This window comes from Brienomyrus brachyistius, chromosome 19 (assembly GCF_023856365.1).
Source record: "Brienomyrus brachyistius isolate T26 chromosome 19, BBRACH_0.4, whole genome shotgun sequence".
In the NCBI taxonomy this organism is placed as follows: Eukaryota; Metazoa; Chordata; class Actinopteri; order Osteoglossiformes; family Mormyridae; genus Brienomyrus; species Brienomyrus brachyistius.
The window spans coordinates 2,371,796-2,383,691 of record NC_064551.1 but is presented as its reverse complement, the minus strand read 5'-3'; the positions used below and the strand labels follow the sequence as shown (position 1 = coordinate 2,383,691).

General features: G+C 44.2%; 2 protein-coding genes across 2 annotated transcripts; both read left to right on the top strand.

The window, feature by feature from the left end:
• Positions 1–266: 266 nt before the first annotated feature.
• LOC125715139 (cannabinoid receptor type 1A) lies at positions 267–7,061 on the top strand. Its single transcript, XM_048986412.1, has 2 exons — positions 267–623; positions 2,028–7,061. The coding sequence occupies exon 2, from the start codon at positions 2,080–2,082 to the stop codon at positions 3,490–3,492; it is 1,413 nt and encodes a 470-aa protein (XP_048842369.1). The 5' UTR covers positions 267–623; positions 2,028–2,079; the 3' UTR covers positions 3,493–7,061.
• Positions 7,062–7,953: 892 nt separating this feature from the next.
• Positions 7,954–11,715, top strand: akirin2 (akirin 2). The gene is made up of 5 exons (XM_048986124.1): positions 7,954–8,539; positions 10,355–10,498; positions 10,587–10,736; positions 10,815–10,886; positions 11,010–11,715. Exons 1-5 carry the CDS (start codon positions 8,374–8,376, stop codon positions 11,018–11,020), a joined length of 543 nt encoding a protein of 180 aa, XP_048842081.1. The 5' UTR covers positions 7,954–8,373; the 3' UTR covers positions 11,021–11,715.
• The last annotated feature ends 181 nt before the right edge of the window (positions 11,716–11,896 follow it).

The following is an 11,896-nucleotide window of genomic DNA, read 5'->3' as shown; positions in this document are numbered from 1 at the left end:
CTCGCTTCAATGTCGATTTCAGACAAGTGGTCGATTATATTTTGTAAAATACACCTTGGCGATTAATTCCTATTGTTTTGTACGGCGTCTGACAGGCTGCGCACAGCGGCTATCCCTTTGTCTAAGAGGGCGCTTGTCCGGCTGCTTTGAAAACGCGAAAGTTTAGCTAAACGGAGAGTCGGTCTTGTGGGCAGCCTTGTTCAATGTGCACGAAGCTGTCCTTTGGGTGGCTATATAACGCGGATCGGCGACACATCGCAACACGTGACGCCAGCTACTAAAGCGACGTTTCGTAAATATGCAGACACACGGACTTCGGGCACCGGCGGCGCGCTCACCTCGGCGGCGCGCTCACCTCAGCCGCACGCACCACGGCGCGCTTCATAAGGGACCGCTCTGTCTCCTTTATTTTTGTAGTCACATATATGTATAAATAACATTTAAAAAATACACCAGAATACGTAATTTGTTGCAGTATAATAAATTCGCGCTCATTCTTTTCACGTTTTTACTTTTTTCATCCTTCGCAATGATTATCTATTGAGCACCAAGGTCGGATACATGCCGGACGGTACTTTATCTGCGGAGCAAGGATTTTATTCACCTGGGCAAATTATGTGAAGGTAAACAACTTTTACTAATGTTTTAAAATTATGTCATTGGATGTATTAAGGGATTCCAGTCAGTATTTCAGTATTATTTGTAAGACCCTTTGCATCTACATTATTTAAAATGCATGATCAGTACTGAACATGGTCCCGAAAATTCGTTCTTTTGCATTACTACATGCAGTACGAAATCCGATTAGGATTCATACAGATATAATTTGTAGCGGAATGAAACGTACGAGAAACGATGCACTCTTCAAGCTAAAACACTTAATTTCTCACATTTTGTGAAAATTCGTAATTCATATTCAGAGCATTGACCACTGTTATGTGATGCTTCTTGTTTTCAAGCTGTATCTATGGAAAAGAGGATGAGTTAAGCGGTATGCTCGTACGCCCAAAGATGTCAGAAATTGCAGTCTACTTTTTGTTTTTAATATGAAGCTTTCTATATGTGAAACGAAGATGTGTGGGTGGATACAATTGTATGCGTGTGATTTATCTTTTACAGCCAATTGCTTAGTGATAGTAGATATTTAATTCCTTAAACACTCGTGTTTTCTAAAGTTGTGCTGCTTTTCGTTTGGGATTTTTTTCAGACCATTAAGTACGATCAGACAGCTAACATGAATAATCGTTTCCCATTAAGATTTATGAAATTCAGATTCACCTGTAAGAGGAGCCGTCACCGAGTGACTGAATCGCAAAATTTGCGCCTCATCATTTGCCTGTGAAGTTATTTCGTATAGATTGCGCCCTCTGGTGGTCAAGATATTCGAATAAAGCCTGCAAATCCCAAAGTGCATTACGAAGAACTCCGCTTTAGCATTGGGATGAAATATCGCGAAGGATAAAATTTAACAATATAACAAGACTCGTGTCTCGTGTGAAGAAAAAAATACGCGTATGTTTGTAGCATGTACGGCATGAATGACTGTAGTTTTCAGATTGCAATATTGGTAAATGACGTATGATTTCTACATATGAATAATTAACGACTCACTAGTTTCCAGATGTTGTCCTTCAGATATAAGTGCGGTCGCCATTTGGCTAATACTTAATTATCTATATATATTCTGCGACAGCATAAATATGGAAACCCTTTGCCTTTGTTGTAGCTCTTTATATTACAATTTGATGCATGCAAAATATTAACGAAAATCTTACAAGTCAATACGGCAGGAGTATTTCATTTTGTATTTTTGTTTTGGCGAAATGGTAATATGTTTATTAATTTTCACACGACACACCAACTGTATGGCTAAAAAAATTTTTTAATGCAACCCGCAGAACATACATTACCTGCGAGCATCACTCCTGCATGTACTGTATCGTCACTGTGATTCTTGAAATGTTTAAAGGTAACAACATTTTTAATACCTCCTAAATCAACCTGTCATTTTTTTTGTTCCATTATAGATTCCTCCGGAAATCATTTTAGGCAACCTTTTACCTACGAGAGGAGGCAGCCATGAAGTCCGTTCTAGATGGTGCGGCAGATGCCACGTTTCGGACCATAACCTCGGGTCTGCAGTACCTTGGCTCCAATGATGCTAGTTACGACGACCCCATCATCGACGCCGACTTCGCCAAGAGTCGGTTCTCCTTGCAGAAGCCTCTCTCTGCATTCCGGGGCAACTCCTTCCCGGTCAAAGTTCCCGAGGATGAGGAGCTCATTCTCAGAGGCTTCCCATTCTACCCGACCAACGTGACCGAGTTGCTCAGCAACCGGAGCACTTTTGGCGAGGAGGGCAGCTCCGTCCAGTGCGGAGAAAACTTCATGGACATGGAGTGTTTCATGATCCTGACGCCCGGCCAGCAGCTGGCCGTGGCGGTGTTGGCACTGACGCTAGGCACCTTCACGGTGCTGGAGAACCTGGTGGTGCTCTGTGTCATCATGCAGTCGCGCACCCTTCGCTGCCGCCCCTCCTACCACTTCATCGGCAGCCTGGCCGTGGCTGACTTGCTGGGCAGTGTGATCTTCGTCTACAGCTTTCTGGACTTCCACGTGTTCCACCGGAAGGACAGTCCCAACGTTTTCCTGTTCAAGCTGGGCGGAGTCACAGCCTCGTTCACCGCCTCTGTGGGGAGCCTCTTTCTCACAGCGATAGACCGTTATATCTCCATCCACAGGCCTCTGTCCTATAGGCGTATCGTCACCAGGACAAAAGCAGTCATCGCATTCTCCATGATGTGGACTATCTCCATCATCATCGCGGTGCTGCCCCTGCTCGGCTGGAACTGCAAGCGGCTGGGCACAGTGTGCTCGGACATTTTCCCCCTCATCGACGAGAACTATTTGCTCTTCTGGATTGGAGTGACCAGCGTGTTGGTCATCTTCATCATCTACGCATACATGTTCATCCTGTGGAAGGCCCACCATCACGCAGTGCGTATGCTCAGCCGCACCTCCCAGAAGAGCATGGTCATCTGCACCCCAGAGGGCACCAAGGTGCAGACCACCCGCCCGGACCAGGCACGCATGGACATCCGACTGGCCAAGACACTAGTGCTCATCTTGGTGGTGCTGATCATCTGCTGGGGACCTGTGCTCGCCATCATGGTCTATGACCTATTCTGGAAGATGGACAATTCTACCAAGACCGTCTTTGCATTCTGCAGCATGCTCTGCCTGCTCAACTCCACCGTCAACCCCATCATTTATGCCCTGAGGAGCAGAGATCTGCGGCAGGCGTTTCTGAGCGCCTGCCAAGTCTGCCGAAGTGCCGGCCAGCCATTGGATAACAGCATCGAGTCCGACTGCCAAAACAGGAGCACCAGTATCGGCGCCAACAGGGCAGCAGAGAGCTGCGTGAAAACCACTGTGAAAATAGCCAAAGTGACCATGTCCGTCTCAACGGACACGTCAGCAGAAGCTGTCTGATGGCCTTCGTTGGACACTAGTGGACACTAGGCACGACAGTTTTAATGTAAGAAGACCATCACGACACTGCCTATCATTCCATGTAAAACTCAACCAAGGGGTTGAAAGAATCAAAGGCAACAAGAGCAAAGTGTCACTGAAAGTCACAACTGAATAATTAAATACAATGGTGACTCGCCATTGGACAACGGCCTAAATGTCTCATCCGCGCCAGTCTAGTATTTTTCCAGGCGTATTTCTGTGCTTGCTGTGGTGCCAAAGTCACGACCTTAATTTTACACCGACACTGAACAACAGTGAAAAAATGTTTCAGCCATTGTGAAGTGAATCTTTTTAAATTTCTCATTCACTTTAATGTCATAGTTAATTGTGTCGGTAGATTATAAAAATTCACGTAGGGTTACCGTATTTTTTTAACTGTTAAAACCTATTACATCAGATTCTCGGAACGGTAACTTTACACATGGGATAAGGGGCTATTTACATGTTAATGAGAAATATGTTAATATGTAAAACTGAGATGTGCATGTGTACATATTCCTCGTAGCCATTAGTCATCTAATTGTATAGATAATTGCTTTGTACTGTACTGTGTGGTGCTGTACGATTCTGGCTTTGGGGATTTTAAAAAGGGCAGGTTGAAAACTACTGATATACTTCTGGCTTAAGGGACAGATTTCAGCTACGTAAACTAAGCTTATGTGTACAGAAGCCTTAAAAAGGGGAACCACTCAACAATTAACTGATGTATAAAACCTGCCCTTAGTCAGACAGCATTCTTATTACGGAGTCTGCAGTGTACAGTATTGGGTTACTGTTTTTCAATGTTGTGTCCTGATTAGAGATAAAAGCACAGCTATTTAGATATTTAGATCTATTTTTACAGTAACAACTGTCAGTCGTTTCGGGACTAGTTTTGGACACAGCTGATTGTCTAACTCTTTGTTACATGTGGACACCTGCTGATGACCAGGAGCAGATTTAGTAAGTGTGTCATTGGCCTTCAAACACGGTCCAAGTCTGACTGAATTAGAGCATTTGTGCTGGAAATCAGGCGAGTCCGAAAAAGTAGGAATGCGTTAAGGATTAAGGACAATCAAGCGGCGAGGCTCCCACTGAGCAAGTTAGAGACGTGAAAACCCGCAACCCATAAAGAACTGATGTCTTTGACAGACGTCAAAGGCTGACGGAGCTGTTTGGTCTGCGGTACCAGCGGCATCTCTGAAAATGGCTGTCACATGGCTGAGGCATAACGTGTCACCAATCTCTCAGACAAAGCCTCGGCTGGTGTTAACCTAGGAAGCATGTAGCCGGTTTCCTGGCTAAAATAATTTCATAGGAAAACTTTGCAAGACAGTTGAGGACCTACAGTCATTTGTGTTCTTCAAGTTGGATGGGTGGTGGTATGAGATTTGTGGGAGGGGGAGGCAACCTGAATGGATTGTGTTTTTCTTCTTGACTGCCTGTCTAAAATGAAATGAATGGGGCTCTGGACTGTTTTCTTGAAAATCAGTTTTCCTGAAGCGTCCAGCACAGGAGTGTCAGTAGGATAATTCAGACCCAGGGAAAGTGTTCAGGTTGCGCCCCCTAGCAGCAGCAGCCGGAAAAAAACATCAAGAGAATAGTTTTTTAAGGCTTAACTGAGTGTTATTTTTATATATATTAAAAACAAGAGGAATATTTCAGAAAATATTTCTTTCAATTTTTGGACGACAATGTGTAATGACAAAGGTGTAAATAATGTAGGTTTATGTCTCGTACTCCGTGAACTGAGGTTGCTGTTGTATATGGCCATGCAGCACATTTACAATAATTGAGAGCTCAGTGAAACTGTCCTGTTGTCCTGCCACCACCTGTGACCTTCACAGCTCCGTTCGTGCAGTCTGACTGCATGTTTAACACCCATATAAGTGAATTAGCCGTCAGTATAATATGTAGATTTCCACTGTCTTCTACTGTGAGTGTCCTTAAGTCTTGTAAAATGTTATATATAACATTTGTTTGTAAAATATTGTACATAATGCAACTCTAAAGTGAGGTTAAAATTCTCTGCCCCTGTAACAGGTGAGACCTGTCAGTATTACACCGTTTGTTTTAAATGTGGTCAAAATGTCTCGGTGAAAGCTGCATGTTGTGGTGTGCTGGCCACACTGTCGTAATTCCGGAATCTTCTCGGGTACCCGCTGCGCTTGCCTGTCCCGCTTGCTTGCTGTGACCGAACCCAAGCTAAGCAGGTTTGGGCTTGACTGGTGCTTGGCTGGGAAATCTGAGTTATTGCTCAAAGCAAGCCATGCAACGAGAGGCGAGGATGGGCATGACCCACTGAGGGTCCAGCATATGTCAGTCATAATCAGAGTTTTTAAATTGTTATAAATACGAAGAAATCAAGCCAATTTTAAAGATGAACTTTCTGAAATCTTATAGCCAAACGCGCTCCCACACCCTGCAGTGGCCGACCTATGTTCAGCTGGTATTAGTTCTATTAGTGGTATTGGTGTTCAGTGTGGAGTACGTAGCCCTCTGAAGTGTGTGCCAGTGCCCCAGTGCTGCCGAAGGGGGACACCGTCCTTTAGACTGGAAACCCAAACGAATGTCCTTATTCACTCTAACCGTAAGAAAAAAAGAAAACGGAACAAACAATATCCCAGGACATTTATCAGCTCACTAGAAATCTTGCCCCGTTGTCATATCTGCCCAGACAATGTGTGACCTCATTGCTTTGCTGGTACACAGTATTCCAGAGCAAAATGGCTGCCGGCATGATGCAGGTGGGTGCTGGGGCCGTATTGGTGCCTGACAGGGGTCACCCTTCAAAGCAGCATCAGACACTTCAGGGAAGGTGGATGTCTTTCCTGGACCGTAGGAAGAACAAAGCTATACAAATGCAGTTGACTGTTTTTCTTGGTATTTATTATCAATAGTAATATAACTGACGGTTCCGTTTCTAATCAACATCTAATCTAAATCGCATTTAATTTACGTGTCATTATTGGATATTACAAATTTGTCACTGTTATTAGGTGAATTAAATATAGATTATAGAATATTATTTTACTGTCAAGAAAAACAAAACTCCTTAGGGTTAACTCCGCGGACTGAGTCACATGGATAACTCAAAGATGGACCAAAAAAAATGTTTTCTTTAAACAAGAATGTTGTGTTAGTTGACCGGGTGCTTTCGTGTGAGCTGAATTACTATCGTTTGTATAAGCAGCATTAAGAATTTTGAACAGATTTTATTGATCTTGACTGGAAGTTAACGTGATGTGTTTTGATTGGTCCGAATACAATAGGACAGTTTGGAACTAGCTTGATTAGCAATGTTATTTGTAGCCATTTAGTTCATTGTTAACTTTAACTGTTCCAGTGACATTTTTACTCCTAGCAATACTTAGTGCTGGACATCAACTCTAAACAGTCAAGTGGCTTCTGTAACTAAGATTGCATGTGAGGAGTTTGTAAATACAAAATAAATAATATTCTGTCCTGAGCCATTGGACAACTGTGTTTGATGTACTGCAGTGTAATCTGTTACTAAGCCATTGAATAAAGTCTCAACTAGTGAATGAGCATTGTGTGGGCTTCTCTTTTCCTCAGTTCCACACAGGCAATACATTTCAACCTTCTTCCAACTGGCACCCACCACCCCCCCCAAAAATACGCCATCGTTGCTTTCATTTTAACAGTAAGTTAGGATGGCAGCGTATACAGGGCCAGTTCCACGCACGGTAAAGCGGAAGATGCTACTCTTTTGTGTGGCTTTCTCTGCACATTCTTAGTTCTCTGTCTACAGCCTACGGGGATTTCCTTGAGATTCATAAGACGTATTCGGTAGCTGTGCAAAGATAATTATTTTCCACCCTGCAGATGAAAATCAGACCATAAGCAGATATTTTCTAAGCTATGTTTTTAGGCAACCCAGAAGAGAATTTCGTTTCTAAAATCTTATTGAAAGTAAAACAGGCGATGGCTCTGTGAATGGTCATATTATAATTCTCTTTTTGAACTGTTTTAGTTGTCCGTGTGATTTTAAATCTTTAAAGTTTCGTATTTTAATATAAAAGGTATCATACAGTATTGTCAAACTGAGAAGGGCTGACTATAAATGAAAATGGTTTAAAATAACATCAAACCGAAACACACGGAATCACAGGCAAACATTGACACGTTCCTGGCAGACTTTTGAAAGCAATAGCTTTCACAATAAACTTGTGTAATCAGCATGTTAAAACACGGAACCGTAATTGCCGGCTTTGATTTCGAAACGAATAAATAGCATTGGGTTTTATTCAAACACACCAATCACTCATACCAATAAAGACATTTAAATCAAGAAACCGGAAACTCGTGACTGAGACGGTGACGTTCTTGAGTTTTCGCGGGAAATGTAGTGCGATTCTCCAATTTCTAAGGACATGTAGCTATAAAAAAGACTACAAGGTTCCATAGTAATAATATTGCGCATGCTCATGGGTTCAGGAGCCGAGCTTGACGTGTTTGTCGCCATATTGGACATCAAATAGGAAATTCTGTGAGCTGACGACGTTACATCTCAGGGAAGAATCCGTCTTCATCCTGTTCGTATGTAATTTCGTGTGCCAAGAAAAGAGGAGCTAATATAATATAACAATCGAGTAATCACAAGGTTTAGATAGTGAAGTATATGGAGCGACCTCCTTACTAGAAAATACAAAACAATTTACTCGGAAATCGATTCGTTCGTCAAGAAAAAGTGGATCAAGATACATAACCGAAAAGAAAGCTGTCCGAGGGGCTCCTTTAGCTCGGTCGCGTCTTATTGATACTTTGACATTTTCTGCTGCGGTGCGGATTGTAAGTTACATATTGTTAGCGTTGTACTTTCCTCCGGGGTGAAGAAATATGGCGTGTGGAGCAACTTTAAAAAGGACTATGGATTTCGATCCCTTGAGCCAGGCGTCTCCTAAGAGGAGGAGATGCGCCCCCGTATCTCCGTCGGCGTCCCCGCAGAAGTACCTGCGTATGGAGCCGTCGCCTTTCGGACAGGTGTCATCCCGGCTTACGACAGGTCAGTGCGGATGGGGTTAGAAAGGGGGGAGGCGGATTAAAGCGAAACCGAGCGGCTGGCCGGCGCTCCCGGCCCCACCAGCGGTGACATCCGGCACACGCTCGCAGTCCCAACCCCAGCCTTTCGGCTTTTTATTAGACATCCTCTTCCAGCAAACGCTGAATCCGGCATCTTTATCGGCTTTTCGCTCACGTCCGGTGGCTGTCCGGTAATGGCCGAACTGTGGTCTTGGAAGTGGCCAACATGGCCACGGGAGCGGTCCGCCTTGGGCGCGGTGTAGATGCGAGGGGGCGTCGGGGCAGCGGTCGCCCAGCTGCTGTCCTTAGGCGGCTCCCCGGCCGATCGCCTGCAAACTTCAGTCTGTCGGCTGCTCGGCGCTTTGTAAACGGCCTCATTTCCCCTTTCGCTCTGTGGTCTCCCCGATGCCCCAGCTATTTGTGTGTTTTATTACATCCAAGAAAATCCCTCGGCCATTCCTTCGTGATGGGACGCGAAGCCAAGACCGTTCACAAGCGTTTGCTGAGAAAATGGTTATTTAATTGTATTTCTTTGCAGACAATAATGGTCTTTTTATTGAGTGTGTTAATGGAAGCGACGTATTCCCAGGAAGCCTCATAGGCGTGTCGGGACGGTTCCCGGGAAACTGCGCGTCCAACTAACACATTTCATAGAATAACTAAAGATCTGTCCGCTGAATATATATACACACGATACCGAAAATGATTTGAATCAAATTAAAATCATATCATATATACATATTAGTCATGTAGTATATTTTTAGAACAGAACTGTTATTTATATGCGCCAGCTCACCTAAAGCCTTACAGGTAATGTCATGCTTTTTAATAGATAAGATTTGTCTATTTTAGTAATAAGTTTGTTGAGGGAGGGAGGACTGTCCATCTAATCGTTTTTCTGTGAAATATTTGCTAAAATGAGTACATTTTTGCTATTCTGAAAATCAATGACCCAAATCACTATGGATGTAGCTAGAATTTGTGCTCAGTATAAAAAGGATCCTTAGGATGATGTGCTCTGAATTTATGTGGCTGTTAACTGAACTTGAACAGGTCGTGTTTTAATATATGAATGTGTTTAAAAAATTCCTTCCGAAAAAGTCAGCTTCAGTGTCATGAGAATGCAACTGGAATAAAGAAAAATAAAGATATCTTGAGTTTAATTTTGACCCTGTATTTTCTCAAAAGGACTTAATGCTGTTTGTGTCTAACTTGTTTTTGAACAAGAAACCATTTTACACACAAAAGACCAAGGGTGTGCTGTTACTCCATGAAAATAGGCAATTAACACATAGAACTTAGGCCATTATTTTGGACTCCGCCCCCATCTGAATAACATGTCTTGACAGAGTAATAATTATTAGTAATATGTAATTACTAACTGGCCTTACCCCAGGTATTATTTGCGACTTTTCACATTTGTGGGAATCTTCCTCCCTGAATCCTTGCAAATATGAAGGGGTGACGGTAGATTCATTGAGTTAGGTGGTTTGTAGTCTTTCGAGTTGGGAGGGGCTTTCTGTATCAAGAACTGTTCAATTTGACATAGTGTATTTTCTTAGTTTTTAGTTTTGCTTTTTTTCTGGTCAGTTGCATTTTTTGTTAAAGGCTACACATTATTGAAGTGTTTTTGGTGTTTTTACACCAATTGTATTAAGCTTAATATAAATGGATTGTTTGACAGCACGAAGGCCTGAGATCTGTACACAGATTCCCTGCAGTCTCGTGTCTTTCGGCACCTTGTCTGTGAAAATGGTGGCATTGAAGCCCATCGTCTGCATCCCTCCTTTTTCCCTAGAGCAAATTTTGCTGAACATCAAGCAGGAGTACAAGCGCATGCAGAAGAGGAGACATCTGGAGAGCAGCTTCCCGCAGGCAGATGGTTGCTTTGCGCTGGACTCGCACCCTCACTCCTCCATCCTGAGCGGCTCCTCCTTGCCAGGTACCAGCATGGCCGTTGGCACCCCCACCCTGCACTGGGGACCATCCCCCGCACTTCAGTGTCAGTCTCGCTTCCTGTCTTAACGCAGGTACGTCCTCTGGAGCCTCATCCCCATCTAGAAAAGAACAGCCTTTATTCACCTTGAAACAAGTCGGCATGATCTGCGAGCGTCTCCTAAAAGAACGGGAAGACAAAGTTCGGGAGGAGTACGACGAGATACTGACCTCGAAGCTGGCAGGTAGGTGTACCGGAGGTGCCGGCTCGCGTCCTCCACCGTGATGCATGCCCTAAAGCTCCACCTTTTCCAACACTGCAGAACAATACGATGCCTTCGTCAAGTTCACACACGACCAGCTGATGCGGCGGTTTGGCGAGCAACCAGCCAGCTGTGAGTATCATCTTCCCGTTCACCTCTTTCTTCGAGGAACATAAACATCTTCTAGGTCCCCTGGTGGATTGTGGCCAGTTCCTCACCTCCTGCCTCGCCCCCTTTGCCCGGCTCTCGTTCCAGATGTTTCCTGAGTGAAGCGCCTGCTTTGGCGGGGGGGTGCCAGTCTCCCCCTTCGGTCACCGCGAGCTGTCAAATCGACTCTGCTGGTGGCATCTGCAGGGACTCGGCTGATTTGAGTCAGACTTGTAGCCATGGCATATCTCCTGTGGGCACGAGCCGTTTCGAGGCTTTGCCAGTAGCAACCACTCTGTCTCCAACAGCCGGCTGGGAGCGCGTCCCTGCTGTGAACGAGGACCTCTGCTGCCTTCACTGTACCAGCAGCCTCACCATCCACTCGCTGTATTCGTCTTAGCGGCTTTTTTCTCTCTTTCTCTGTAGTGTTTTTTTTTTTTTTTTTTTTTAAAGAACGTCTGACGCTCCCCAATTCACCAGTTTATAAATTTTAGGGTTTCTTTGTGTGTGGTGCGACAAACATGAATCAGTTATTTTTCCAGATCAGTGCATCTACATCGGGATACTGGTGGCTTGGTCACGTGACCAGGGCTTAATGCGGATCGCTCTGGTCTGCCGCACTGCATCCCAGGGATTTATGCATGTGGGCCATGTCATGTTCAGATTGCTTAAGTTGATACATGCATACGTTTTTAAGTATTTTTAAAGATTTAGTTTTTATTTATTTTCAGTATTTTTCAGTTTTTATTCACAGTACACCGTCACTGCCCGTGTAGCGTAATGAGGGAAAAACCAAATAAAATGTTTACATTAAGTTCTGAAGTTGCTGGGTGTTTGTCTTCACGTCTGATTGGGTGGAGTTGCTGGGCGTTTGTCGTCTTCACGTCTGATTGGGTGGAGTTGCTGGGCGTTTGTCGTCTTCACGTCTGATTGGGTGGAGTTGCTGGGCGTTTGTCGTCTTCACGTCTGATTGGGTGGAGTTGCTGGGCGTTTGT

Coding starts and splice junctions, on each gene's coding strand:
- LOC125715139 (XM_048986412.1), top strand. CDS start 2,080: ATGAAGTCCGTTCTAGATGGTGCGGCAGATGCCACGTTTCGGACCATA.
- akirin2 (XM_048986124.1), top strand. CDS start 8,374: ATGGCGTGTGGAGCAACTTTAAAAAGGACTATGGATTTCGATCCCTTG. Junction 8,540..10,354: donor GTCATCCCGGCTTACGACAG/GTCAGTGCGGAT, acceptor CTTTTTCCCTAG/AGCAAATTTTGCTGAACATC. Junction 10,499..10,586: donor GAGCGGCTCCTCCTTGCCAG/GTACCAGCATGG, acceptor GTCTTAACGCAG/GTACGTCCTCTGGAGCCTCA.